The sequence below is a fragment of the Danio aesculapii genome, chromosome 9 (genome assembly GCF_903798145.1).
Source record: "Danio aesculapii chromosome 9, fDanAes4.1, whole genome shotgun sequence".
Lineage (NCBI taxonomy): Eukaryota > Metazoa > Chordata > Actinopteri > Cypriniformes > Danionidae > Danio > Danio aesculapii.
The window spans coordinates 49108655-49136432 of NC_079443.1; the positions used below are offsets into that span (position 1 = coordinate 49108655).

At 32.7% G+C, this 27778-nt stretch overlaps 1 protein-coding gene across 6 annotated transcripts in view; it reads right to left on the reverse strand.

Moving 5' to 3' along the window:
- Window positions 1-27778, reverse strand: part of tns1b (tensin 1b) — a 549979-nt gene that overhangs the window by 418622 nt on the left and 103579 nt on the right. The window contains exon 1 of one of the 6 annotated variants that reach the window (XM_056465909.1): window positions 21734-21934. The exons of the other annotated variants lie outside the window; for them this stretch is intronic. Within the exon in view, the coding sequence (XP_056321884.1) occupies window positions 21734-21814 (81 nt within the window). The 5' untranslated portion in view covers window positions 21815-21934. Of the gene's footprint in view, window positions 1-21733; window positions 21935-27778 lie in introns of those variants that run through there. 6 annotated transcript variants of the gene reach the window in all.

The window sequence follows — 27778 nt, forward strand, 5'->3', positions numbered from 1 at the left end:
TATAAAGTGCAGTTATAAAAAAAAACTATGGTAATATTTACAGATGGATGTACTGTGAACATTATATACAGGTTGTATTAACTATGAACAGATTTACAATAAATGAATATATGTACAGGATGCTATTAATAATCAGGAGTGGCAGATAGATAAACAATTACAAATGTCCATGTGCTGTGGGTATGTCCAGTTCAGATAAGTGAATCAAAACTAGTATGTTTAGAAAGGGGTTTAAAAAAACTTCTTTCCATTAACAGAAATTGGGGGGAAAAGGGCTGCTAATGTTCAGAAGGGCTAATAATTCTGACTTCAACTGCATATATACACAGTTATTTTTCCTCCCTGCAAAGGGGTGGGGAAGGGGTGCTTTGAGCATTTCACCGTAAGAAAAAAACTTCAGCTACAAAAGTCCTTCAGTCAAGAGCAGTGAGGGATTTTCACCTTTTGTTGTTTGATTAATAATGATAAAAACAGGCAGCAGCAGGAATATTGCGCGCTGTAGCTTTAAGGGTTTCTTTTTCACATATCTTTTGATTCTCAACTCGTTTGTTATTACACAAATGAGGGTAATATGAATAAATCACCCTAAACACCGCGTTTTAACACTTATTTGACCATTAAAGCGTTCACGTTAAGATGACTTTAGATGTGTGTCTTCTGCTCGTCTCTGAGCGCACAGTGTACGAATGAGACCGAATGCTGACCGCATGTGCCGCACACACAAAAGCATGCCATCTCTTTTGCGCTTTTAAAAACATTAATTATTTGAATGTGCATCAATGAATGATGCGCATCCCAAGCTGCAAAAGTTACATTACAGCACATGCTTTTAGACATTTTATTGTGAAACTGAGCTTTGCAGAGCAACACATAGCAACACATGTGTACAACTGGAAAGGGGGCTGTATATGATGCAATAATCGTTTATCACGATTAATGATTTTTCATAATCGTTAGAAGCCAAAATCGAAATCGAATTTTCGATTATTTGCACAGTCCTAATATGAAGTAGAGGCTGGGCTTTTATTTGCATATTCCTCATATATTAACAGTGGTAAAGAATTTTGTGGCTGAAGCCGTCAAACCAACACAATCTCACGGCAATTCGTAACTTTTTGATTTAGTGGATAATTCGTATGAATTCGCATGGTCTAATTCATACAGTTTTGTACGATTTGCTCATCCCCAATGAGGGTTGGGTTTAGGGGTGGGGTTAGGTGTCACGCCTCCTTTTTAAAATCGTACAATTTCGTACGAATAAGCCACTAAACTGACAAAACGTAAAATACTTACATTTTCACGTGAGATCAGGCTGGTCAAACTGACATCATCAGAGAAGGACTGCTCCTCCAACGCATAAGCAAATGCTCAGACTTTAATTGAAGACTACCAAAACTATTTTTTTTTTTCAACAGATTAGCTTGCTCAGATTAATTGTTACCTAAGGAAAAACAATGTGTGCTAACAAAACAAACAGTAAATTTCAAACAGACTTTAAAATAACTGTGGCTGGTATTATTTTCTGTTGTGGTCCAGACCAAATGAACCAAGAGCTACAAATTGTAAAAAACACCCTAAAACACACTAACTTTGAGTATTTTCCTCATCCGGAGCCTCCTCTTTGAAATCAAATGCTTTCAGGTAGATCCAGGAAGAGAGAAACTGAAGAGAGAAACTGGAATGCCTGAGGAGATTTGTTTCCCCCTAAATGAAAAGCAGGTGACCATCACACACTTGAGGAAAAGGTCACATTCTGACCCTTCTTTTCTCATACAGAGAAAGAGAAAAGTAAGTGATGATGGACTTGTTTTATCATGACTGCTCTGAACCCTCTTAGTGGTTTGTGGAGGCATTACTCTCTTTTTGGTTTACCGCAGTATCCCACCAAATATACACTGTCAAAATGACCAAAATATTTTAACAGTGAAAATGCTACAGTAAAAATCTGTAACGGCACGTTTTCTCAATATACAGTACATGGTTAATAAGTGTAAATGGACTTTTCCAGAATGTGCCTGTATTTAGTCTGATAGTGATGCTTTGTAGAGGAGTGAAGTACACACAAAGCAAACATAGAAGTGAAATAAACTATATGGGTTTTCTGGGGGAGACTAACAGTATTCAGGTGCAGAATCTGAAGAATAATATCAAAGTAGTATGAATTATGAGACTGAATGCTTTCAATTGACTTGACATACCTTACACTGAAAAAAAATACTTTTCCTGCTTGTTCAAACTACTTAAAACAATTAAGTTGCCCCCCAAAAAACGTAAAAAAATGTGTTGTTTCATGTTCAACCCACTCACATTTGATTAAAAATGATTAAGTTAACTCAATCGATTTGTGTTGTTGGAACAACATGAAGGAATTGTGTGGAACCCAGTTTTTTTTTTTCAGTGTAGGACTTCTTGTTAAAAAAAAAAATTGAAAAAAAGAAAGTCGCCTTGTCTGGTTTGAGTGTGAATAAATAACCAGAAAATCTTCATTTTTTACACTGCATAAATGCTTTTTTTACTGAGAGTTTGTATCTTGCTCCTAGTCCAAATATCCAAAAGTTCTTAAATCAAGAAGCATTTTCTAGACAGTCTTGTTTTCAGAAATAAGTCAAAATTAAGTGAGTTTTTCCTCAAAACAAGCAAAAAAACAATGGGGTAAGCAAATAACCTTATTTCAAAGTAAAAATTTAATTTTTACCCCATTGGTAGTTTATTTTGCTTGTTTAAAGGAAAAACTCACTTAATTTTGACTTATTTCTGAAAACAAGAATGTGATTTTTTTTCCTTGTCTAGAAAATGCTACTTGATTTAAGGATATTTACAGTTGAAGTCAGAATTAATAGCCCCCCCTGTTTTTTTTCCCCCCCATTTTCTGTTTAACGGAGAGAGAAGATTTCTTCAACACATTTCTAAACATATTAGTTTTAATAGCTCATGTCTAATAACTGATTTATTTTATCTTTGTCATGATGACAGTAAATAATATTTGATTAGATATTTTTCAAGACAATTCTGTACAGCTTAAAGTGACATTTAAAGGCTTAACTATAGGTTAATTGGGTTAACTAGGCAGGTTAGGGTAATCAGGCAATTTATTGTATAACAATGGTTTGTTCTGTAGACTACCGAAATCATTTTGACTGTCTTAAAGGGGCTAAAAATTTAGACCTTAAAATGGGTTTTAAAAAATTTAAAACTGCTTTAATTCTAGCCGAAAAAAAACAAATAAGACTTTCTCCAGAAGAAAAAACATTATCAGACATACTGTGAAAATGTCCTTGCTCTGTTAAACATCATTTGGGAAATATTTAAAAACGAAAAGAAATTCAAAGGGGGCTAATAATTCTGACTTCAACTGTAGATATTTGGACTAGAAAGAAGACAAAAAAGTTCTTTAAAATTAAGAAATGTATTTTTACAGTGTTTGTGAACTATTCCTTTAAGAGACTCTCAGAGGCTGGTGTAGGAGGTTCAATCAGGCACTCTGTATTCTCTATTGCTTTTAAGCATAATTGCAAACAGGTTTGAGGAGCTCAAAGTACAGGCTTGGTTTTCTGTGAGCACCTCAATGGTAAACACCTCCTCATCTGCTCCTCCATCCGTGATCTACTCATGCAAAAGAACACCACACTCACGGTGGACTAAAAAAACCTGAGAAACAAGCTCAGATAGATCAAAACATACTAAATACATGTTGAAAATGAAAAATTCCTGGCCCTGATGAATCCAACGAGTGGAGAACTTAAAGTGTGCGCTCTCATGGGAGCATCTGATACATATTTGAAGCTACACATATTGACACTGTATTTTTTATGATGCTGCAAAAACCGTACAAGCAAAGGGATTTGTAAAGCTATTAAACATACTATGATGTGAGCTAATGAATACAATAAAATATAATTTAAAATAAATAAATAAAATTAAATGAAAATAAAAACATGTCTATTCTATTATTATATTAATTTATATAACAAATAAAATAAATAAAATAAATTAAATGTGTTGATTCTATATTTACATTCATTAAGATGTATAAATAATATATGTATACAATAGTTCTGTCTGGTTCTCTAATCTTATTGGCTGATAGCCGTGCGATATTAAAGTAATATCCGCTCACACACGTAGCAAGCAGAGGACTACAGTTGTCAAAAAATGGCAGCTGTTGGACAACATAATTTACTTTTCAATGATTTTTTTAGGTGAGGATGCAGTTGTTTTGATTGAAACTATGGCAGTTTATTCATAAGGATAGTGCCTATTTTGAATATTTATATTTATAGTGCATCGGTGACCAGCCTGCCATACTGAGCAGAGCAAAGACGGTTGACGTTCCGCCACAAGATGGCGACAAAGACCGCATACTAAGTCCTTAGGGGAGAAAAACAGCATTTTTTTCAGCATACGTTTTAAACTGAACAAATTATTACAGAATAGGTAAGTGACATTCTAAGTCGATCTCTCTCCTTTGCATTTTGTAGTGCTGTATTAATAAATAATCTGCTAGTGTTTGCTTTGCACAGGTTTTTTCTGGGTTATTTATTGTGATCTCCCGATTGCAGCAGAAAAATACTGGGAAATGTCTGTAGACTGATGGCATTTCATGCCGTTCAGTTTTATAATATTAAAATCTGAGCAAAATCACCTGTTTTGTCATCACTTTAGACATTAGAGAATCATTCTAATAATAGCTCTAAAATGACTGGTGAATTTGCAAAGGTTCTGCTGTTTTGACGTCAGCTGCAGATGTGAATGAACGACGTAAGAAAGCAGTTCCTCATACAAAAGGGTTTTTTAAACTCTCCGTGTTTGACTTTCTTTTTTATACACACGATTATGCTGTCGAACTGTTGTATAAACGCAATATCACATGAGTAGCGGTGCGATATAACTGTGTATTATCATTGGTGGGACACTAAAGCACTCTGCCTGCAGCCTCAAGCCAACAGACGCCTCCCACCAGTGATGATATACAATCATATCGCACTGCTACTATTAATTTATAATGTACAATAATATACCACATATACACAAACACTCATATTTCATATTTTTAATGAAATTTTAACTATACGAACTTAAAGTACATCAATGAATGACGTCTATAATTATACATTTTATTTAAAAAATATTTTATTATTTTTATTTATTCGTTGATTTTCTTTTCAGTTTAGTCCCTTTATTAATCTGGGGTCACCACAGTGGAATGAACCGCCAACTTACCCAGCATATAATTTACGCAACGGATGCCCTTCCAGCTGCAACCCATCTCTGGGAAACATCCATACACACTCATTCACACACATACACTATGGACAATTTAGCCTATCCAATTCACCTATACCACGTCTTTGGACTGTGAGGGAAATTTTAGCACCCGGAGGAAACGCACACAAATGAGGAGAACATGCCAACTCCACAAAGAAATGCCAATTGACCCAGCCGAGGCTCGAACCAGCGACCTTCTTGCTGTGAGGCGAACGTGCTACCCACTGTAAAACCGTGCAGCCCTAAATTAAATTAAGATATTCTAATTAATTTAAAAAACAAAATTATTTGTCTATACTTTATTAATATTAATTAATATATAATGTACAATAATATACCACATATACACAAACACTCATATATTTCATGAATGATTTTACGAATGAAATTTTAAATATATAAACTTAAAGTACATCAATGAATCTACTGGTCCATTTGAGTATTAGTAGACTGTCTGCTTAATATCTGTTGATACTGCTCCTTCAACCGACATTTAACTGACTATAAGAAACCTTGCGAGTACATGTCAACTTACAATAACCCTAACCCCAACACAACAGTCTACTAACGATTTTTAGAATTAGTTGGCATGTAGATGCAATGTAACTTCTAATTAACAAACGAACCATCAAAATAAAGTGTGACCCAAACATCAAACCTACATCCTGAAAGTGACTTTCCATACAAAACAACATCTCCATCTGACAACACCCAGAGTTTGTTCATTAAGACAGTCTAAATGGGCAGAGCAGAAAACATGACTTCAGAACTAGCAGACATTTGGTTCTGCTCACAAAGACTAAGAAACAGCTCTGTTTATTTGAGATCTTCTGCTTATGAACTGCGAAGTGAACTCGCATCAAATCAAGGCCCCCTGCTGCGAAAAAAACAAGAACGCCGATGAGAAATCAGCAAGTAAAGTTGAACATGATGAAAAGCACCCGACGCGGAGCCAAAACTCCCCTGTCAGGCCTCCGAAAACACAGCCAAGATATAATAAGTTTCTGATGAATTACACATACAGATGAAAATGCATTAAATGCGTCCTGTGTTTCAGGGAGGATTTATTGTTGATGAATGAGTTAGTCTCACTTACTACTTATAAAACTGAAATCAAACTAAACTAAACTATAAAAAATTTTGAATTAAATTAAATTTGCATAATTACTAAGAGAATTCTAATACAGACTTTTCAATGGTCGATACTACAGAATAAAATATTTAAAATTAAAAATTAAACTAAATAAAATTAAAAAAAATTAATAAAATTAAAAACATTTACAGGAGGACTAAAAACATTCTAATAAAAGCATTTCAGTGGTCAATAAAACTAGACTACATAAAATAAAAACATGAGTACTAACATTATTTTCAATGGCCGATACTACAGAATAAAAATAGTCAGAAGACATAAAATAAAACAAAATAAAATAAAATATAAAATAAAATGTACATGATTACTAAGAGCACTGTAATAAAGGCTTTTCAATGGTCAACCCTACTGAACAAAAATGGTATTTAAAAATTTAATTATAATAAAATAAAATTAACATGAGCACTAAAAGCATTCTAATAAAAGCTATTTAATAAAATAAAATAAAACTAAATTAAATTATATTAAATTAAATTAACATGAGCACTAAAAGCATTCTAATAAAAGCTTTTTAATAAAAAAAATCAAATAAAATAAATTAACATGAGCACTAAAAGCATTCCAATAAAGGTTTTTCAATGTTTGATACTAAATTATAATAAAAACAGTCAGAATATATAAAATGAAATAAAATAAAATAAAATAAAATAAAATAAAATAAAATGGCACAGTGGGTAGATGGGTGATTAAATAAAAATATAAGTATTAACATTATTTTCAATGGTTGATACTAAAAAAAGTCACAAAACGAAACACAATAAAAAATAAAACGAAACAAAATAAATGAAAACTTTACAAGAGCAGGCTATTTAAGGCATTGTAATATGAGCTTTTCAATGGTTGATACTAAAAAAATTAAATGAAATAGAAGGGCTAATAAGTTTGACTTCAACTGTATGTAAGTATCCCATGTTTAATTCAGCTCTAATGTACACACACACACACACACACACACACACACACACACACGCACACGCGCACGCACACGCGCACGCGCACACGCGCACGCGCACACGCGCACGCACACACGCACACACAGAAAACATGCTGGATCTCTGCACCTACATGTTCCTCAGGAACCATGGCTGATCTATTATGAGGGCAAACCAGATGTTGTAATTTAGAATTGGCCAAAATGACAGGATCTCCTAACAGGCCACTTTCATACATGCATAAGATCTCTTCCAGCAATAAAGAGGAATATAAAAGCCAACAATGATGAGAAGTGTGAGAGTAAATCATACACTGACATTCAGAGACCACAGACTCACTCAACAGACTGGAAATCAACCAGTCATTTACCTGAGATGATGGAGAGGAATGGATATCTATCAGAATTTTCTGAATATTTTCTTCAATGTCTTATTGGTGCACTGCAGTATTAATCAATTGGACGCAAATTAAATTAAAGTAAAAAGCACATACTTTTAATCAATTCAAAAATTGTATTATTAAATAAAATTAAATTATACTAAGTTAGAAATGAAAATTGCATGCATACACAAACAAAAAAATACATGCAACATAAAATATATAGCACAAATAAAATAAAACATACACAAAAAAAACAACATAAAATAAAATACAGAAATTAAATAAAACCAAAAAATGCATGCAATTTTTGAAGAAATGAAATAAAATGTAATTAATTAAATATAAAATAAAACAAAAAGGTAAACAAAAATGTGCAAAGAAAATAAAGCAAAGCATTCTGATTCTGATTGATCCGAAGTGTTAATGGACATTGATCACTGCATGAAGCTCTTTGACCTCTCAGACGGCTCAAGATGCATCAATATTTGTATTGGCTGTGTGTGCGCGCGTGTAAGAAACTCCTAGTCTCAGAGGTCTTTACGCAACATCTTCCTGAGAGCAAAACATTAATGGTTTCATTTAATCTACAAAAGCCTATATTTTTAGAGCTTAAAAATGCCAAATGCACTCTGTTTAACTTTGTTACATGCATTGTCCTTTTCATATTTGTAATAAAAAAAAACTTTGTCTCTGCACAAGTAAAATCAAGATTATAAATTTGATGCTGATATGTAAAATGACACATTTAAATAATTTTCCAAACGTATTAAAAGGTTTTACTATTAGCACTGATGTATTGTTACCTATAATGACAGTATATTTATGAAGAAAACCATTAAAACTGCACAAAAAAGCAACATTATTTTATTTGATCAATTTAGACTTATTTAAAAATTTAAATGCAAACATATTAATGAAGTTTAGTCATTTTATTAGTAATACAATTATTAGTAATGCCTAAATAAATGTAGATTCACACATTATTTATAACATTATTATAGGTTTAAGGGCAGGAAGCTTTTGCTCCAGACCTTCTTCAACGCATTCAGGACTATTTGTTGAGACTGTGAATTAATGGTAATAATGTAGTAAATAATCTTCAGTTTTTTGCACAGACCAAATGTTTTGCTTCATAAGACCTTAATATAACAATAGCAAATAAATTAATAAATGAAGCTGAGGTTATTTCCACGAGCTGCGAAAATAAAAAATAGATAAATAAATAAAATAAATCTATTTTTATTTATCTTATTTTTGAACTTACTAAAGAAAAACAATGCAATGAAAAATACAATTAAATAAAGTAAAAAAGAATAAAAAGCTGTAAGTATTCCATGTATAAATCAGTTCTAATGTACACACATACAAAAAAAACATGCTGGATCTTTTCAGACACTTGCCTCAAAATTCATGGCTTAACTATTACGAAGGCAAACCATGTTCAAACCATGTTCAAACCATGTTCAAAACAAAACAAAACAAAACAAAAACAAAAACAAAACAAAAAACAAAATAAAATATAAAATAAATAAAATAAATAATAATCAATTCAAAAATAAAATACAGAAATAAAATAGCAAAAATAAATGAAATAAATGCATGCAAAAAGGTCAAAAAAGTAAAACAAAAACTGCATACAAAATTGAAATAAAATAAAAAGTATATAAATCCAGAAAAACAAACAAAAAGCGCTCAGGGGTAACTCAAATAATTGATCGGTGCTCTTTGGGTGAGGGATTCATCAAAACATCAACAGAAATTAGTCCAAGGCACTCGGATTATGTGGAAATAATAATGTAGTAAATAATCTTCAGTTTTTTGCACAGACCAAATGTTTTGCTTCATAAGACCTTAATATAACAATAGCAAATAAATTAATAAATTAAGCTGAGGTTATTTCCATGAGCTGCAGAAATAAAAAATAAATAAATAAATCTATTTTTATTTATTTTATTTTTAAACTTACTAAAGAAAAACAATGCAATGAAAAATACAATTAAATAAAGTAAAAAAAGAATAAAAAGCTGTAATTATCCCATGTATAAATCAGTTCTAATGTACACACATACACAAAAAACATGCTGGATCTCTTCAGACACTTGCCTCAAAATTCATGGCTTATCTATTACGAAGGCAAACCATGTTCAAAACAAAACAAAACAAAAACAAAACAAAACAAAACAAAACAAAACAAAACAAAACAAAACAAAACAAAACAAAACAAAACAAAACAAAACAAAACAAAACAAAACAAAACAAAACAAACAAACAAAACAAAAAACAAAACAAAACAAAAAATAATCAATTCAAAAATTAAATTCACTGAAATTAAAAATGAAAATTGCATGCATACAAAAATAAATCCAAAATAAAATAGCACAAATAAAATAAAAAACACACAAAATACAATTTAATAAAATACAGAAATAAAATAGTAAAAATAGATAAAATAAATGCATGCAAAAATGGCAAAAAAGTAAAACAAAAAAATGCATACAAAATTGAAATATAATATAGAAATAAAATAAAAAGTTAAGTCAAAGTTAATTTTATAAAAAAAAATCATATTAAAAGATGAATTAAAAATTACTTTTTAAACTCACTAAAGAAAAACAGTCACCATACTGAACATCTCAGATGGCCTAAAACTAATCAAGTTTTTATTTTTGAGTAAATGATCCTAAACATAATAATCATCGGTAACACTACAATGAGGTTGTATTAGTTAATGTTAGTTAAAGCATCTACTAACATGAATAATCTATGAGCATTACATTTATTACAGTATTTGTTCATGTTTGTTACCGTTAGTTAATGAAAATACAGTCGTTCATTGTTAGTTCATGTTAACTCAAGGTGCATTAACTAATGTTATCAAGCATGAACTTGGATGTTAAAAAATGCATTAGTATATGCTGAACTATGATTAATAAATGCTGAACAGGTTTTGTTCATAATTAGCTCATGTTAGTAAATACATGAACTAATAATAATGAAACTACTGTAAAGTGTGACCTAATCATTTAACAGTTTACCTTCATATAATTAAGGTAAAGTGTCTCTACAATATGCTTTTCATGCAATCAAACCTTCAACACACTTTCAGCCAGTTTTGGTCCTAAAAGTGTCACTCAGTTCATTTATAATTCAGAGTTCAGAGGAAGTGCATTGGGAGCATTTGGGTATTAGATATTCTCCTTTATTTTTCAGCTTCTCCAGTTTTTTTGTCCTCTGTAGACATAAGGACAGGTACTGCATGTCTCTTTCCATCCTCAATATCATCTCTCCTCTGCAGGTAATCAAACCATTGCCAAGTCTACAGTTTGGGTGCAGGGATTTCACTTTGGACGCCGCTAACAGATAAATCAGCTCTGCGTCTCATTGTGAGCGGCTGTTTCCCGCATCTTCTGGCCATATATGATGAGATCTACAGCTGTAGACGGAGAACCCTCGTCCCTGAAAAAGCCACCGCTGTCTGAAAGAGGACTCAAAGACTGCCCGTATATATTCACTAAGTAGAGAACTCGGGATCTTTTTGTTGTACTCCATTCACTAAAGTAGAATGCTAATTAAGAGAGCTGAGAGGTCAGAAAGAGCGAGAGAGAGAGTGAATGACCATAGAGGGAAAAGGAGGAGATGCAACCATCAGTAAAAGGAAAAGTCCGTGCAAAACTGACGATGTTGTCAGCATTTACTCACCAATTGGACTAATAAATGTCTTTAAATATCACTTTAAAGGGCACCTATTGTAAAAAAAATCTACTTTTCAAGCTGTTTGGACAGACATATGTGCATGTATGGTGTATAGACTGTCATATTGGAGTGATATAAGCACACCCAGTGCTTTTTTTTTCCAATTTAACAACATAAAAACCGGTGGACCAATTGGAGTGGTTTTCAAACCGACCGCAACTTTACGTAGGAGAGCGGTCCCCCCGCCCACCAATATTGATTGACAGGAGCGTCATCATATCCTCAGTTTGTTGATTCACGTCCGCCATTTTCAGCGTGAGTGGAAGCGATATCACTAAAGGAACACCCTAGCTCTATTTTTAGATGCAAGGCTCATTGGGCTCAACACAAGAGCAATATTCTCCACATTATCGCTCTAATCGGAATTATTGGCTGTATCTTTAGGTAGGTTTGCAAACATGTGTACTTCTCATTGAGTCAACCTTATACTTCAGCCATTTGCATTTCTTGCGATCCCAGAAGCTCCCTGTGATCTTAACTAGCATGCGTTTTAGAATTCTAAACATAGGTTTCTACACTCAAGTCGACGGCTGGGCGCCGCGGACCGCTGCAGAAACCTATGTTTAGAATTCAAAAGTGCGTGGCGTGACGATTCGGGACACTTCATGTTTCTGCCGCGCCACAGAGAGTGTCTGGTGTGCCCTGTCGCGGCTTCGAGTGGCGCATCCGGTGCCTCAGTCAAAGTTAATTCAGTGTGCGTGGTTATTAGTTTCTGTGTACAAGCTCGGCACTTGAAACTAGCACACAGTTGGCTGTAAAACTGTACAAAGACACAAATGATTTTGTACTCTCTGCTTGCTCTGTGTCAGAGTCGTACATGTATGACTGAATGGCTGTACCTCTCACTCTAGCTCCTTCTCGCAGTCTGCCTGTCAGACTCTGTTGCAAACGCAGAGCGGGTGAGCTCATGGCCCCGCCCCCTTGTTACGTTGGCGGGAAGCCGAAACTAATCTACATGTGAAGCAACACACCCATAAATCATGTGGACACGCCCCCAACATGACACTTTTTAACACATTATAATAAAAAAAAAAATCGGAAATGTGTTTTAAACTGAACCTAAACTGGCACACTCAGAAGAACCATAATATTAATATTAAATCATAAAAAAAAGAGGTAAACTATGGTCCCTTTAAGCTGAATACTAATATCCTGAAAAATATCTAGTAAAACATTATGTACTGTCATCATGGTAAAGATAAAATAAATGAGTTATTAAAACTATTATGTTTAGAAATCTGTGAAATATCTTCTTTTTGTTGAACAGAAATTGGGGAAAAACATACAGCAGGCTAATAATTCAGGATAGGTAATAATTGTGACAGTCACGGCAACAATTGTTTTGTTTATGTTATTTTAACTTATTTACTATTACCTTTTTTATGTTAATCAGGTTTTGACAATCTTTTAAGTTAACTTAATATTGATTCAACTTAAAATTTTAAACAACAAATATAACAGTGTAATTTTACAAACTGTAAAATGTGTTGCATTACTTTTAAAACAGTGAGTAAACCCTTGCCCTAAGAGTGACGAGTTTTTACTTTCTAAATTTTGCTAATTTAACACACCTTCGTTATGTTTGTGGAAAAAAAATATACAAGTGCACTGTAAAAATAACAAATAAACAAATGACCAAAAGTCACCACAACATGTTTATGTTATCTTAACTTATTTTAATATCTTAATCAGGTTGACAACATCTTTTAGGTAAACCTAATATTTTTAGTCAGCTGAGATGACTAGAAAAGTAATTTCATTCAACTAAAACATCTAAAAGATGTGAAAATGAATGACTGTAATTTTTACACACTGTAAAAAGCAATTAAAAAAATTAAGTGTTACTTTATTTTTAAAAAGTGAGTAAACCATTGCCTTAAGTGACAAGAAGATTTTACTTAACCCATATGTTTTGTTTCAATTTACCACACTTTTATTATGTTTGTAATATATATATATATATATATATATATATATATATATACACACACACACACACACACACACACACACACACACACAAGTGCACTGTAAAAACATATATGAAAAAAAAAACACAACACATATTTTGTGTTATCTTAACTTACTTAATATTTTAATTTAACTTAATATTTTTAGTCCGTTAGATTTAATTTGAGATGAATAGAAAAGTTAGGTTGATTCAACTACAACATTTAAAGCAGCAAAAATTATTCTATAATTTTGACACACTGTAAAAAGCCATTCATTAAATAAAAAGTGTTACGTTAAATTAAAAAAAGGAGTAAACCATTCTATTAAAATTGACAAGTTGATTTTATTTAACCCCTTGTGTACTGTTTTTGTCTTATTGACGTCCATTATAATGATGTTTTAAAGGGTTAATTGGGCCAACTAACGATCAGCAGTAAAAATGACAAACTTTACCAAAGTAAACCACTGCCTGTATATTTACTAAGTGGAGGATTCCAGATCTTTTTTTTTTTTTACTTCATTTCACAAATGCAGAATGCCTTAAGAGAGCTGAGACGTCAGAGTCATATCACACACATATCTAGATGATTATAAATTAATCATTGTTTAAATACTGATTATTATGTTGCATTGATGATTATGTTATATTACACATAAAAACTCTGATTTATTCTGAAATGTTGATTGTTAAATATATACATGTATACAGGAATTGAACTGAATTTAATTCAATTGAATTGAGAGATAGGGGGGGGGGACTATTCCATTATTCCAGTAACAAAATGATTTTACTAAAAAAGTGAGTAAACTAATTATAACCTGGAACTGTTAAGTTAATTTAATTTGTGCAAGTATCCACATTTCATTTATTAATAATAGATAAAAATAGCATGTTTCCTTAAAATGATTAAGTAAAGTCCCAGTTGGCATTGACTTCAATTTGATGAATCACCAAGGACTATAATTTCAGCTCAAAATTAAAAAAATAAAAGTCAACAACACCTTAGCTGGCCTGAAGCTCAGTAAATTATCAGTATATTTCATTTCTGGGTCAACTATTGCTTTATGTAAGTAATATGACAGCTTTGTGTAACTGGAATTTAGGTCATTATTCACTTTGATCATCTTCCCTCGTGAACTACATGCAAATCTGAGAGGCACGATTTTCCGTTGAATCATCTTGCTGATGTCTAGGGAAAAAAATAAGCTTGTATTTTTTTCTGTCTTTGAGGCTCAGGTGTAAAATACATTGATCAGCGGTTTCTCGTTTTTCTAAAGATTTGGGCTTGAGGTCATACACAAGTATCAGCTTTATCTAGATGTCTACAGCTCTTTAGTAAACATGAAAACAGACACTATAAGACAATAGTTGAAATACGCAAATATATAATATAGATATAAAATAAAGTTGGAGGAGAAATAAATGAGTTAAAATTAAAATTGTCAATATTTGCAGACTCTGATGATGTCCCTAATATGTATTCATGTACTATTATCCATTTGATGTTAATAAAAGAACAAAACATTTGAATGAATTGTGATCAATTCGATTTTTCAGGAAAAAATCCTATGATATTTATCTCCCACCCTTAACTTTAAATTTGAATAGAAATCTCAGCAATGTCAAACTGTGCTTCACAGTGACATTTCATCCAGACTATTCCCACAACTTAGGTTAGTTAGAGAAATGGTTGACTACTTTTTTCCTCTGAACAGAAGACACTTTATTCCTTTCAACCTCATTCATCTCCTCTACAACAGAGATTTCTGAAATAGTGATGTTTACATACACTTTTGGGGGTTAATAATCTTTTGCAGCTTGGCGTTGCATAGAAAAAGAGTTCAAAGATTCTGACATAACAATTCTGGCACAAATTGTTGTATTAAAGTTGAGGAGTGAAATTAAAACGCAGCATAGAGAAACTGGCTAAAGGGAATGTCCAAAACTGCATCCATTTGCACCAAAAACAGACAGTTAATACACTTTCAATATGATATACGCAAGTACAAACAAACAAACAAACAAAAAAAGTTTACAGTGAAATTTCAGACATTAGTATTTGTGGATATTTTCCTCAGGAAAAATGATTTACTCTTTAATCTCAATCACTTTTGCAGCAAGCCATTGCATAAAACAGTAGTTAAAAGATTCTGACATAAAAGTTCTGGCACAAAATTTCTTATTAAATAAATAAAGCAACTGGCTGAAGAAAATAGTGAAAAACATGCATTCGTTTGCACCAAAAACAGACATTTGACACACTTACACAATATATGCAATGAACCAATCTCCACTGATATATTGAAGTAAAAGCACAGACAAAAAAAAAAGATATGTTAAAATTTCAGACATTAGTATTTGTGTATTTCCTCTGGAAAAATTATTTACTCTTTAACTTCTATCACTTAATAGTCTTTTACAGCTTGCCGTTGCATCAAAAATAGTAGTTCAACATTCTGACATAACAATTCTGGCACAAATTTTCTTATAAAATTTAAGTAGTGAACATAAAGCAACTGGCTAAAGAAAAAAAAATGCATTCATTTGCACCAAAAACAGATATTTAACACGCGTTAAATATATGCAATGAATCAATCTCCAATCACTGATCTATTAAAGTAAAAGCACAGACAAAAAAAAAGTATATACTGAAATCTCAGATATTAATATTTGCAGATATTTTCCTCTGGAGAAACGATTTACTCTTTAACCTCGATCACTTTTGGGGTTAATAATCTTTTACAGCTTGACGTTGAATAGAAAAGAGCAGTTCAAAGATTCTGACACAACAATTCAGGCACGTTGAGGAGTGAAATTAAAACACAACATAGAAAAACTGGCTAAAGGGAATGTCCAAAACTGCATCCATTTGCACCAAAAACAGACAGTTAATACACTTTCAATATGATATACGCATACAATTAATCAAACTCCAAGTACTGATCAACTAAAGTGAAAGTACAAACAAACAAACAAACAAAAAAGCTAACAGTGAAATTTCAGACATTAGTATTTGTGGATATTTTCCTCAGGATAAATTATTTACTCTTTAATCTCCATCACTTTTGCAGCAAGCCGTTGCATAGAAAACAGTAGTTAAAAGATTCTGACATAAAAGTTCTGGCACAAAATTTCTTATTAAATGAATAAAGCAACTGGCTGAAGAAAATTGTGAAAAACATGCATTCGTTTGCACCAAAAACAGACATTTGACACACTTACACAATATATGCAATGAACCAATCTCCACTGATCTATTGAAGTAAAGTAAAAGCACAGACAAAAAAAAGATATGTTAAAATTTCAGACATTAGTATTTGAGATTTACTCTTTAACCTCTATCACTTAATAGTCTTTTACAGCTTGCCGTTGCATCAAAAATAGTAGTTCAACATTCTGACATAATTCTGGCACAAATTTTCTTATTAAATTTAAGTAGTGAACAAAGCAACTGGCTAAAGAAAATAAAATACATCCATTTGCACTAAAAACAGGTATTTAACACACGTTAAATATATGCAATGAATCAATCTCCAATCACTGATCTATTAAAGTAAAGTAAAAGCATAGACAAAAAAAGTATATACTGAAATCTCAGATATTAATATTTGCAGATATTTTCCTCTGGAGAAACGATTTACTCTTTAACCTCGATCCCTTTTGGGGTTAATAATCTTTTACAGCTTGACGTTGCATAGAAAAGAGCAGTTCAAAGATTCTGACACAACAATTCAGGCACAAAATGTTGTATTAAATTTAAGGAACGAACACAAAAACAGCATATAAAGCAACTAGCTAAAGAAAACATCAAAAAATGCATCCATTTGCATCAAAAACAGACAGTTAACGCACTTCAAATAAGAAATACCAAACCAAAGTCCCTCTAAGGCAAGTCATTTCACTCGCCAGTCATCTATGAATCACCTCTCGGGCAGTATGCTCAAGCATTCTGTTAGAATGGGGAAACATCAAATTCTCCAAAATTGCTTGCCAACCTTCATATTAGGAATCAGCAATAAAATTAAACAACAACTTTCTCTTTAGTTTCATTTCTAAACATTCGAGTCACACAAAATTTGCAGGAACCGATCCCCTCCCCTAAAGAATCGCCTACAGCAGGGGTCACCAATCTCGGTCCTGGAGGGCCGGTGTCCCTCCAGGATTTAGCTCCAACTTGCCTCAACACACCTGCCTGGATGTTTCAAGTATACCTAGGAAGACCTTGATTAGCTTGTTCAGGTGTGTTTGATTAGGGTTGCAGCCAAAATCTGCAGGACACCGGCCCTCCAGGAACAAGTTTGGTGATCACTGGCCTACAGTATATTGCCCATACCAGTCTATATCGATCACTGATTGGCTCATGTACCAGAAGGCAGTGCTTCATTCGCCATATTGACCGTTACACTTTTCCCCATTCAAAACCATACGAGTGACACGTCTTGTGTATTCTATAGTATTCTGATATACACAATGAATCTCCCCTGATACTGAAGTAAAGACAAAAAAATGAGATTATACAGAAATTTCAGACGTTAATATTAGCGGACATTTTCCTCTGGAGAAACGATTTACTCTTTAATCTCTAAATCTGAGATCTCATCCACGTCTCAGACTCAGATAATCGCTGATGATCTTTAAATAATGAAAGTTAAGGTCACTTTACAAGTTCAGCAGAAAGAATGCATGGAAAAGAGCAGCTTGGACATTCTGACAACCAACTCTGCCACCAGTTTAGTTTAAAGAGTGAACATAAAGACAGCACAGAGCAACAGAAAATGCATTGATTTGCACTAAAATAGACACAGAAAATGTGATATAATGAAACAAGCTGCTTCACTTTAGCACTGATCTAATGCAATCCAGTGAAACACAGGCTGGAATAGATTGGAAGTATGGAGATAAAATGTGTATGAGGACTAAACAAGACATACATGAGTTCATATTGTCATTTGGAAACAGCACTTTACATTCATTTACCCTAAAAAGGGATCTTATAGTCTCAGACTAAAATAATCACTAATAATCTTTAAATAGTGATGACAATTGAGGTCACTTGAAGAGAATATCAGTAAGAAACCACGGAAAAATGCAGCATACATTTTAGACACACAGCACAATAATTTTAGCACCAATATCAAGGAGTGAACATAAAAACACAGCATCCAAAACTGCATCCATTTGTACCAAAATAAACACTTAAGACTCAAAAATAGAAGTGATCTAAATCAATCTATTAAAACACAGTCTGGGCAAGAATACAGTCAAAGTATGGAGATAAAAATGAATGTAAGAACTGAATGAGAGTTCATATTGATATTTTGATATGGAGACTTTTATCCAAGTCTCAGACTTTAAAGGATAGTTCACCCGAAAATGAAAATGACCTCATCATTTGTTGCCGCTCATGTAGTTTTAAACATTTATGGGTTTCTATCATCTGTCAAACACAGAAGATGATATTTTGAAAATTGCTGGTCATAGATGGGTAATAGATACTTGCAGTTTTTTTATGTTAAACAGAAGAGAGAAACTCAAATAGGTGTTGGACAATTGAAAAGTGAGTAAATGATTGCAGAATTATGAAAAATTGGCTGAAAAAATGAATATGAGAATTGGATGAAAGTTCATATTGATATTCTTATATGGAGAAATTGAGACTTATCCAAGTCTGAGAATTAAAGCGACAGTTCACCCAAAAATGAAAATTACCTCAACATCTGTTGTCCCTGGTGTGATTTTAAACCTCTGAGTTTCTATCATCTGTCAAACAGAAACATATATTTTAAAGATGGCTTATTGCTTGACTTCCATAGTAAAAAAAAAACAAGAGCTATATGGAAGTCAATGGGTACCAACATTTTACAAAATATCTATCTATCTATCTATCTAACTATCTATCTATCTATATCCATCCATCAATCCATCCAACCATCTATCTATAAATATCTATCTATTTTTCTATCTATCTATCTATCTATCTATCTATCTATCTATCTATCTATCTATCTATCTATCTATCTATCTATCTATCTATCTATCTCTATCTATCTATATCCATCCATCAATCCATCCATCCATCTATAAATATCTATCTATTTATCCATCCATCCATCCATCCATCCATCCATCTATATATATATATATGTTTTTGTGTGTTTTTATGTTCAACAGAAGAAAGAAACTCACAAGTGAAAAGTGAGTAAATGATTGCAGAATTGAAATCATTGTTGGCTTAAAAAATGAATATAAGAATTGGATGAGTTCATATTGATATTTTTATAGGGAAAATGGAGACTTTTATCAGTCTCAGACTTGAATGAAAATGACCTCATTATTTGTTGTCCCTCATTTAGTTTTTACGTAAAGTTTCTATCATCTGTTGAAGACACAAAAAAGGAGATTTAAAAAAATGCTGGTTGCTGGTACCCATTAACTTCCATAGTAAGGAAAAAAGTTATATGGAAGTCATTGGGTGCCAACAACCAGCATTCTTCAAAGTATCTTAATTATTAGTTGTTATTAGTTTTAATAAATGACTGCAGTATTGTTGTTTTTGCAGGAATAATCTTATATTATGCTATAAATTATTTATTAATAATGATATACATTTATGGTTTCAGCAGTTTTCCATAGAAAAAACACCAAATAAAACCTCTGATACAACAATTCTAAGTTAAGTGGTTGCAAAAAAATTTATATGGGCTAAATTTAACCACACAATTGAAGATGAACATCATCATACTACATATAATTTGTTTAAATTCAGCCCATATAAACTGTTTGCAACAACTTACCTTAAAACAGAATAGAAAATCTGATGAATATTTTCTTTTCAGTGCAGAAAAAATTGTTATATGGAAGTCAATGGGTGCCAGCTACCAGCATTTTTCAATATATCTATTTGTTTTAAATGTTCAACAGAAGAAACTCAAATAGGTTGACCCAGTGAAGAGTAAATAATTGCAGAAATGCAATAATATTTTGGCTGAGCTATCCCTTTAAATAATCACTCACAATCTTTAAATACTGATGAAATGCAAGAATTTTTTTTTTTTTAAAAAGCACTTGACATAATTTCTGACACATCAATTCTAGCACCAATTTCGAGCAGCAAACATAAAAACCCAGTACAAAACAACAGGCTATTGAACTTCCAAAAAATAATAAGAACAATAATAAATCTGTTGAACACAATAGAAGATATTTCGAAGAATGTTTCTGGCACCCATTGCCTTCTGTCATAGTCAATACTATTGAAGTCAACAGGTGCCAGCAACCAGCATTCTTCAAAATATCTTCTTTTTTTCAACTGACAATTGAAGCTGAACATTACTAAACTGCATTTGATTGTTTATATTCAGCCCATATAAATGATTTGAAACCACTTACCTAAAAAAAAATTGTAAATACAATAAATATTTATTTTTTCAGTGTAGAAAAAAGTTATATGGAAGTCAATGGGTGCCAGCTACCAGCCTTTTTCAATATATCTATTTGTTTTAAATGTTCAACAGAAGAAACTCAAATAGGTTTTGACCTAGTGAAGAGTGAGTAAATAATCGCAGAAATGCAATAATATTTTGGATGAAATATCCCTTTAAATAATCACTGACAATCTTTAAATACTGATATAAAGCATGTAAAAAAAGCACCAGACATAATCTCTGACACAACAATTCTAGCACAAATTCCAGGGAGTAAACATAAAAACCCAGCACAAAACAACAGGCTATTGAACTTCCTAAGAAAAAATAAATAATCAAAAACTGCATCCATTTGCACCAAAATAGAATCTTAAAAATAGAAGTGATCAACACAGTCTGGGTAAAAATAGTCAAAGTATGGAGATAAAAATAAAGTGAGGACTTGATGTGAGTTCCTATTAACAATTTCATATAGATACAGGACACTTTATTCCATTCAGACTTTAAAAAGAGATCTTATCCATGTCTCAGACTTTAGAATTATCATTTTTGGCTGAACTGTCCCTTTAAATAATCACTGACACTCTTTTAAATAATGATACAAGAAAAAGAATCCAAGTAAAAAAGCACCAGACATAATTTCTGACCCAACAATTCAAGATGTATACAGTACATATGAAAACAGCACAAAGCAACAGGCTATTGAACTTCCAAGAAAAAGCATCAATTTGCACCGAAGCACACACTCAATCTGCGACTTGCATAAAGACCCAAGCAGCCCCCTTTTTTTTTTTGCTCCAGCAGTGCTCTAGTTCATCAAATTATCCCACTCCCACCCACCCCAGTCAAACATACTGACCCACTGCTCACCCAGAACATGCAGGACAGGCAGACCCAGGTACGAGCGCGGCCGGCCAGAGCGGCGGGCAGACTGAGAGACACGGAGGGCATCCTGAAATCACTTAAATCACACCAAATCCTGCATAACTAGTCCACACGCTGGTCCCAGAACAGTCCACAGATCCATGACATGCTGAGGAGAGCTGCATCTATACTGCCGCTGCTGTCCTCCTCACTACTCTCTTATTCCCTCCCTCCCTCACTCTCTCTCTCTCTCTTTTTTGGGGTCATGTAGCTGGGCTCCACAGGAGAGAGGGGGAGGTGACTGAGAGCCTCTTTATTTCTCCCCATTGCTCTCCTTGTCGGCTGTAGCCCCTCCTCTTTTTCATGTCTCTCTCTCGTCTTCAGTCTTACTTTCATTCACATCTTCCACCCCCTGCTTTCCTCTCGAACCTCCTCCCCCCACAAGTAGAGTTTCTCAAAGTGCACTCAGTGGATCTCAAAGATTTTTTTTTAAAGAAGAGCTACAGGAATGACGCATGTGGGAGAGATGTAATTAGGGATGCATCGAAATGATAAGTTCTGGACCAAAACTGAAATAGGAGATTCTGGATGGTTTGGGGGAAACAAAATGAAACTGAAAATACATTGTGTATAATTGGGGCTGGGAGATAAGACCAAAATCTCATAGCATGATGTACAGTGCTATATACAGTTGAAGTCAGAATTATTAGCCCCCCCTTTGAATTTTTTTTCTTTTTTTAAATATTTCCCAAATGACGTTTAACAGAGCAAGGAAATTTTCACAGTATGTCTGATAATATTTTTTCTTCTGGAAAAAGTCTTATTTGTTTTATTTCAGCTACAATAAAAGCAGTTTTAAATTTTTTTTAAAAAACATTTTAAGGTCAAAATTATTAGCCCCTATAAGCTATACTTTTTAATCGATAGTCCACAGAACAAACCATCCTTATACAATCACTTGCCTAATCACCCTAACCTGCCTAGTTAACCTAATTAACCTAGTTAAGCCTTTAAATGTCACTTTAAGCTGTATAAAAGTCTTGAAAAACATCTAGTAAAATATTATTTACTGTCATCATATGACATATATGTATATATCTATATATCTATATCTATCTATATATATTATATAGTAATATTATTTACTGTCATCATGACAAAGATAAAATAAATCAGTTATTAGAAATGAGTTATTAAAACTATTATGTTTAGAAATGTGTTGAAAAAAAAATCTTCTCTCTGTTAAACAGAAATTGGGGGAAACAGGGTGGCTAATAATTCAGGGGGGACTAATAATTCAGACTTCAACTGTTTATAAATCTTTAAATGATGCTTTTAAATTAGTAATCCATGGAAAAAAGCACCAGGCATAATTTCTGATCCAATTCTAGCGCCAATTTCATTAAAAATTAAAAATTAAAGATCCAGCACAGAGCAACAGGCTATTGAACTACCAGAAATATGCATCCGTTTGCACCAAAAAAGACTCTTAAAATAGAAGTCGTCTAAACAAAGCTAGTGAAACAGTCTAGAAATAAAGTCAAAGTATGGAGATAAAAATAAACAAGAGGATTTGATGAGTTCCTATTAACATTTTCATATGGAGACAGGTCACTTTATTCCATTCAGCCTTCTCAGAGATCTTAGAATTCATTCAGAGATCTCATCCATGTCTCAGACTTAGAGACTTATAACTTTATTTCTTCTGTTGAACACAAAAGAAGATATTTTGAAGAATTCTAGTTTCATAATAATCATTACTACTGAAGTCAATTGGTCCCAGCAACCAGCATTCTTCAAAATTTCTTCTTTTTTTCCAACAGACAAATGAATTTAAACATTACTAAATTTCCACAACTGACCTTAATTTTTATTTTTTTTTCAGTGTAGGAAACTGGAGCACACATAGGAAACCCATGCCAACACAGGGACAACATGCAGAGAAATGCTAACTGGCCCTGCCAGGACTCAAATCAGCTATATTTTTTTTTTTTTGTGAGGTGACAGTGCTAACCATTGGTCAAATGTGTGTCCCCCAAATCAGTTAAAATCAGCACAATTCTAAAAAAAATGTATTATAAAACAGAGTAAAAATATCCAGAGTTTATCATCGTTATCGATATAGATTTTATCGTTGATTTAATATGATATGGACGTGCCCTAGTGCACACACTTTACTGCTTTTGCACTTTGGTCGAAGCAGCGACAAACCAGGCTTTGCATGACAATACAACTTACAGGTTTCATAGCGCAGCCCTTTCTGTGTCCAGTGTGAAAGCTGCTTCACTCTATGCAATGATTACAGCTGAAGGGAAACTGAAACAGCATTTGAGTGAATATTACTGGACAGTGCAGTGCAGTATAACCTTTTTGGCTCATATTTTTGCCCATTTTATTAATGTTTGTACGTGTATTTAGGGCAGCAACTTAAAGAACTAAAAACTTAAACCTTACTTATACTACAATACCTATTTTTGACTGCCTCCACCTCCTGAATCAAACATTCATCTTCAATTATCCTGAAATAATTGTAAATAAAGTCGAAGCTTCATTATTATTTTGTTTGTTTTCTCTTATGTGTGAAATAAACATTTCCATGAAACCTCTATTTCCTGTCTTATTTGTAAATTCAGTTATAAACAATATAGTTTGTGTCGGAATCTATGTTTAAGTCAACTATAGATTCATGTTGTTGCATATTTCTGCTGTGTGACTGGTCCTTAGATCAATATTGAGTAAAAATATCCAGAGATTATCATGTTTATCAACATGAATTTTATCACGGATTTGATTTGATATGATATCGATGTGCCCTAGTGCACACACTTTGCTGCTGTTGTACTTTGGTTGAAGCAGCAACAAACCAGGCTTTGCATGACTCAAAACTGAGTGGGTGCAACTGAATGGGTTTCATAGCGCAGCACTTTCTGTGCCTGGTGTGAAAGCTGCTTCACTCTATGCAATTATTAGGCTGAAGGGAGACTGAATCCAACGCGCTAAACATTGCTGGTGCAGTATAACTTTTTTTGGTTCATGATTTTGGCCCTTTTAACAATGTTTGCGTGTGTATTTGGGGGCATATTGTCTTGAAAACATTAAGTTAGAGAACTAAAAACAAAACTTCCCCCTATACCTTTGTTTGACTGTCTCCACCTTCTGAATCTTTCATTCATCTTCAATTATTAGGCATCAATTATTAACCTAAAAAAAGTGGATTTCTGTTCCCACATCTGAGCAATACTTTTTTAATGAATTTCTGGAGAGACAACACCCTTATGGGTGTCATGTTTAAAGTTATCCACAAAAAAATACTGCAGTTTTTTTGTTAGGATGCATAAATGTGTATAATTAAAAATCTACAAAAAGACAAAAATCTTATGCTGCTAGTTTGGCCTGTAACTTTATTAATATGCATTTTAGCAACACACAATGCATGTCAAATCCACATTTATACATGTAGCTACATATCTGAGACAAGTGTTAATGCACTAACCTACACGTTTTGAATGAAGACCATGATAAAGCATTTTTTTACAACACACTAACTTCACAGATTGACACTAAATAAAACTAAAGAAGACAATTGAACTTAAAAAAAAATACAAAATGTTTGGTCCTAGTTGGATAAAATGACTTAAAATGCTATTTCATGAAATAATTTTAAATAAAGTTAGTCTATAGTGCAGAATATAGTGCTAAAATAAAGTCTAGTTTTCATATAATTCTGTTTGTTTACTCTAATGGGTTACATAAACATTAGCATGAAACATCAATTTTGTCTTATTTGTAATTTCAGTTATCTGAAATCTCTCTCTGTTTTGGTCAGTTATAAAAAGACATTTGTAAAGCGCTGATAGAAAAAGCATGTGACTTGTTTTAAGTGACGTCACTTCCTCTGGCGAGTGACTCTGGAAGGAATTGAGGCATGTCATTATTCTTCTCTCAATTATCTGTGTTTAAAATGTTTAGAATAAACCAATGGTAGATTAGTTATAGTATAAGTCAACTTTGTTTTTGCGATGTTTCAATGAATTTCTCATTCTCTTTTTAAAAACTACAATGTGATGAAATTGCCATGTGGAATATGTTATGAGGGTCGCATCTTAATCTGAAGCACAAATTGGTGGGAAAAAGTGTCAAAAATGTGATTTAGGAAGTTTAACGATAAGTTATTAGTATACTATTAGTTACTAGAAACATGCTCACTATTATATTTCTAGATATTATGAATAATCATGATCAGTCTTTTGGCAGCACTAGCATCTGCATAAAGACTGAAACAGACATCTCATCCATGTCTCAGGCACAAACAATCACCGATAATCTCAATATAACAGACTTTATGGTTCTCAGCAGCAAGAATCCATGGAAAATAGTAGTTCATACATTCTGAAACAACCATTCCAGCACATATTTTCTTACAAATTTTCAAGGAGGTGAACATAAAAACACAGCACAGAGCAACAAGCTAGTGAAAGGCATTGATTTGCACCAAAATAGACTCTTAAAATGTGATGTGCATAATGAAACAAGCTGCTCCTTTCACTCCAGCACTGATCTAATTCAATCCAGTAAAGCAGTCTGGGAAAGAATAAACTCAGAGTTTTTTTTCTGCAGTAAATAAAATTTAAAGAAGCATCCGAGATAGTCATAATCACAGTTTCCGCTAGATTAGAGTGTGTTTTTAAAAAATAACGTGTTCACACTTGTAGTTCAGTTCACTTAATTTAGTCCAGACCAAAAGAGAATATGATACGTGTACTCCTGGCCCTATGTGTCATTTCTAAGACCCAATCTAAAAATGCAAAACAAAATTGTGTTTTTAAGAGTTGAGAAATCACTAAGAGTGCCAAAGAGTCAAAACAGTTGCAGGAATTACTTTGTCACATGCATGTAAATGTAGATCTGCAGGCATTTCTGATTAGGCATTTTTCTGCTCCAATAACTAGATACTAGTTAGTTGTTTTGGAAAACATAATGTTTCAATATAAATGTAAACATATAGCTTCTATATGAATTTTTGTTTTGAGATTTTACTGCAAATGTCACTTGCATAACGCTGGAATTGCTCAATTGTAAAAATCATTAAGTTCACTTAATCTATTTGCATTGGGACATCATGAGGGGATTGTGTGGAACTCAAAATTTTTTATAGTATACATATATTTAAAAGAAAAATCAAGATATTAGAAACTTTCAAGGAATTAGGATGCTGATCATCGTTAAACATCGTTAAACTCACTGTCTTGTGAAAAGGGTCCATAAATTATCAAGATTAATTCTAGATCAAAACTATGAACTTGTACATTTTTCAACCTACTATGACATTCATTTTGCAAATAAAATTTCTGCCAAAAATCTCTTATTCTGCTTATATTATATCCCCTGAGAGAAAAAAACGTTCATGAAGTAACCTTAATGAAGTTAATAATTAATTCAGGACTCCATAAAGCCATAAAAGAGCAATAAAATGTTCCTCTATCTACGCCACTAGGAATGTAAACACCAACAGTAAGAAATCTTTAAAGGGATAATTCACAGAAAAATTTTTATTTCCTCCCCATTTTATTTATAATTTTAGCAAAACAATATATTCTGAAGAATGCTGCAAACCCGTTAAACGTTTCTTAAGTGTTTGTCTAGTTTCTAGTCCAAATATCTAAAAATATCTTAATTCAGAAAGCATTTCTTGTTTTCAGAAATAATATGTCAAAACTAAGGGGGGGGGGGGGGGGGTTCCTTAAAACAAGTAAAATAATCTGCCAATGGGGTTAGTAAAATAAACTTATTTCAAAGACAAAAGTATTTGGCCGATTATATAGCTAATTTTTAAGAAAATTCAATTTTGAGTTAATTTTGACCTTATTTTTAGGACACCATCCTTTGCATATATCCTAGGAAATGCATTTTAATTGAAACAAGAAAAAAATTCCAAGTGTATGAAATTCAAAGGCTGCTTCCTGACATTCATCAAAATATCTTCATTATCTTTCATTTGTGGCTGGACGGTATATATAGAGTTCTGTGGATATATCACTATGATTCACCAAC